The 3,065-nt window shown below is 42.7% G+C and overlaps 1 protein-coding gene across 2 annotated transcripts; it reads right to left on the bottom strand.

The window, feature by feature from the left end:
* Positions 1-630: 630 nt before the first annotated feature.
* LOC103133380 (leucine-rich repeat-containing protein 24-like) lies at positions 631-3,059 on the bottom strand. Of its 2 annotated transcripts, XM_007545141.2 has the most exons (4): positions 1,652-3,059; positions 1,359-1,543; positions 1,174-1,260; positions 632-878 (listed from the first exon to the last, which is right to left on the bottom strand). In XM_007545141.2, the coding sequence occupies exons 1-4, from the start codon at positions 1,728-1,730 to the stop codon at positions 663-665; spliced, it is 567 nt and encodes a 188-aa protein (XP_007545203.2). In that variant the 5' UTR covers positions 1,731-3,059; the 3' UTR covers positions 632-662. The 2 variants fall into 2 exon arrangements, with proteins under 2 accessions (XP_016523367.1, XP_007545203.2); XM_016667881.1 differs by lacking the exon at positions 1,652-3,059 and having other exon boundaries at positions 631-878.
* Positions 3,060-3,065: the final 6 nt, after the last annotated feature.

The following is a 3,065-nucleotide window of genomic DNA, read 5'->3' on the forward strand; positions in this document are numbered from 1 at the left end:
TTCGCGTCAACGCCACAGCCTACCTGAGCATTGTTGCTGACCATGCCCATCCCTTTATGACCACAGTGTATCCATCTTCTGATGGATACTTCCAGCAGGATAACGCACCATGTCATAAAGCGTGAATCGTCTCAGACTGGTTTCTTGAACATGACAATGAGTTCTCTGAACTCAAATGGCCTCCATAGTCACCATATCTCAATCCAATAGAGCATCTTTGGGTTGTGGTGGAACAAGAGATTCACATCATGGATGTGCAGCCGACAAATCTGCAGCAACTGTGTGATGCTATCATGTCAACATGGATCAGACTCTCTGAGGAATGTTTCCAGTACCTTGTTGAATCTATGCCACGAAGGATTAAGGTAGTTCTGCCGTTTTCAATTTAGAATGATGTGGAGATTACAAGAGCGTCACCTGCCACTTTTATAGGGAAACTGCTCTTTCTGACAAGCTATGAGCACATGTCTGTTAAAGACTGTCTGCAGGCTCTCTTCATGGACACAGTTTAGATAAAACTGTCAGTTTCTCACTGATTGTCTTAATAGAGTGCATACATACAACTTCTCAAATCTAATCTCTTTAGTTTCATATCTTTGTTCACCGCCTGAGAAATACAGGATGTGCAAATTTATTCATTTAAATGTAGCTTCATGAAAGTTTCAGTGTGTTTTGATATGTTTTACCTGTAAATCCTGGAAGGTGTAGTCCAGCAGGCGTGTGATATCATTTCCTGACAGGTACAGTATGCGGAGCTGTTCAAGTCCCTGAAGCATGTTCGGTGTGAGCAAGTGGATCCGGTTTCCATTCAGGGCGAGCTCCAACAGATGACTCTGGTCCCGAAAAGAGCCAGGCTCCACACCTGAAATGGTGTTGTTCTGCAGGAGGGACAGAAAAGGAAAATAAACTAAAATATATTTGTATACATATTTCATATTTTCAAATCAGGCCCATGTGTTAACTGATTCTACCCATTGGTCAGCATACTGGAGCATATACCACTAAATCTGATATCCCAAGATTGAATTCCAAGTTTGCATGTTTCCCTGTGCATGCACTGGTTCTCTCTTGTTACTCCAGCTTCCTCCAAAAATCATGACTGCTGAAATCTGATAATGTCTCAGTGTCTAACCTGCAAGAATGTCAGTGGAGTTAAGTTTGTCCACTTGTTACCTGCAGATACAGATAATGAAGGTGCTTCAGCAGTGTGAGGTCCACTCGGCGAATCTGACTGATCACATTGTCCTGGAGGAAGATGGTCTGAGAACAGAAACGGAGCATAATAAAACCTGATGGTGAATGTGTTTCCATTACTACTAATAAACAGCAACCTGTGGCAAAGCGGAGAAGGGAACTACCTGAGTGGAAGGAGGAATGAGTCTGGGGATATCCCTCAGGTCGGTGGAGCCACACTCCACTGTGAGGCTGTAGCAGCGGCAGCCAGCAGGACAGGGAGAAGACACACCCAGAGACGGGCGTGGGGACAGGAGCAGGAGGGACAAGAGAAGCACAAACCCCAAAGCCATAACATTGAGAGGCAGGACTGAGGAAGAGCGCAGAGCAGAGCATTCATCAGCCTCATCACATTAGGACTTTGTTGCTTTATCTCATTTATTATTTGGAACACGTGTTTCCATCATCATTCACCTACTATTTAGTTGAGGTGTTGCTGAGGACTGATCACAGATGAGGGAAATATTCTGCACATAAAACCAAAAGACTACAATCATAAAAAAGGCAAGTTAAAACTAAACACAATCACTCCTTTATTTAGATTTAAGAGAGAAAGTATCAGCCTGGTGCTGTGGGACAATTGGACATCATATCCAGGTGTGCGTTAACACAGTCCATGGATGAGAAAAATCAGCAATGAGCAAATGTGTTCCCTCTTATTTTGGTCTGGCTACCAGGCCGTTTCCATCTATTTCCATCAGTGGTACATCACTCAACAGGGAGAACAATTATTCCCAACAACAAAAGATTTCAAACAGCTGCCAGCAAGACCATCTTAAGATAAGAATGTGAATCTCAGAGAAATGACCCAGGAGCTCAGTTAGCAGGTCAAAGGTTAAAATTCTTGACACAACAAATGCAACTTGTTTGGCAGGGTTAAAGGATAAACAGAATAAGAACAAAGTGAGGTATATGTTGCATCAGACTGAACCAAAACTCTTATGGCACAACATGCTTCAGACAGATGAGAGACCGAACTAGAGATGTCAGGCCATGAAGCACACAACCAGGTTTAGGGTTGGGGCTCATACCAGCTGACAAGCACAAAGGTGAAAATCTGTGGTGCAACCTTAAGAGTTGGACATAAATATATCTTTGTAAAACTTTTAATGAACTCATGCAATATTGTGAAGAATAGCGAGCCAAAGATTAATACCACTGCAATAATCTGACAGACTGTAGTCAGGCAGACAAGTCCTTCTGAGAGTCATAGGTGCCGACAGTGGTTCCACCAGTACTGCTGAGGGAAATTACACAATCATCAGACAACATGAGATAAATTTCCATTGTTATGCTTAGGACACTCAGCTTTATCATTATGAATCCAATCAAACAGGCATGATTTTTGACATAAAAATCCAGATGACTAAATGTCTGCCTTTAGAATGTTTAGAAGTTGTTTTTGTTTGGACCAGAACTTCTGAAAAAGAATAAAGCTCCATCATACTGTACATCAGAGTTCTGATTGGTCCATATGTCCCCAACACTGGACTTGTTGAAGAACCTAAGATCCTTCCAGGTTTGCAGCATGATACTGCAGATCTTCTATCAGTCTGTTGTTGAGAACATCTTCTCTTCTCCCGTCATCTGTTGCGGCAGCAGCATCAGAACTAAAAAAGGCCCAACAGCCTGATTATGAAGGCTAGTTCTGTTCTGGTTCTGTTGTGGGGATGACTGTGGAACCTCTGGAGATGGTGATGCAAAGAATAATTCTTCAAGAAAATTATGGACAACACTGACCATCCTCCTCATGAGACTCTAGTGGGAAGGCAGAGTTATCTTCAGTCAGAGCCTTCTTCAGATTCAGTGCAGTACAGACTGCTAGGGTGTTC

This window comes from Poecilia formosa, unplaced genomic scaffold (assembly GCF_000485575.1).
Source record: "Poecilia formosa unplaced genomic scaffold, Poecilia_formosa-5.1.2 Scaffold2840, whole genome shotgun sequence".
NCBI lineage: Eukaryota > Metazoa > Chordata > Actinopteri > Cyprinodontiformes > Poeciliidae > Poecilia > Poecilia formosa.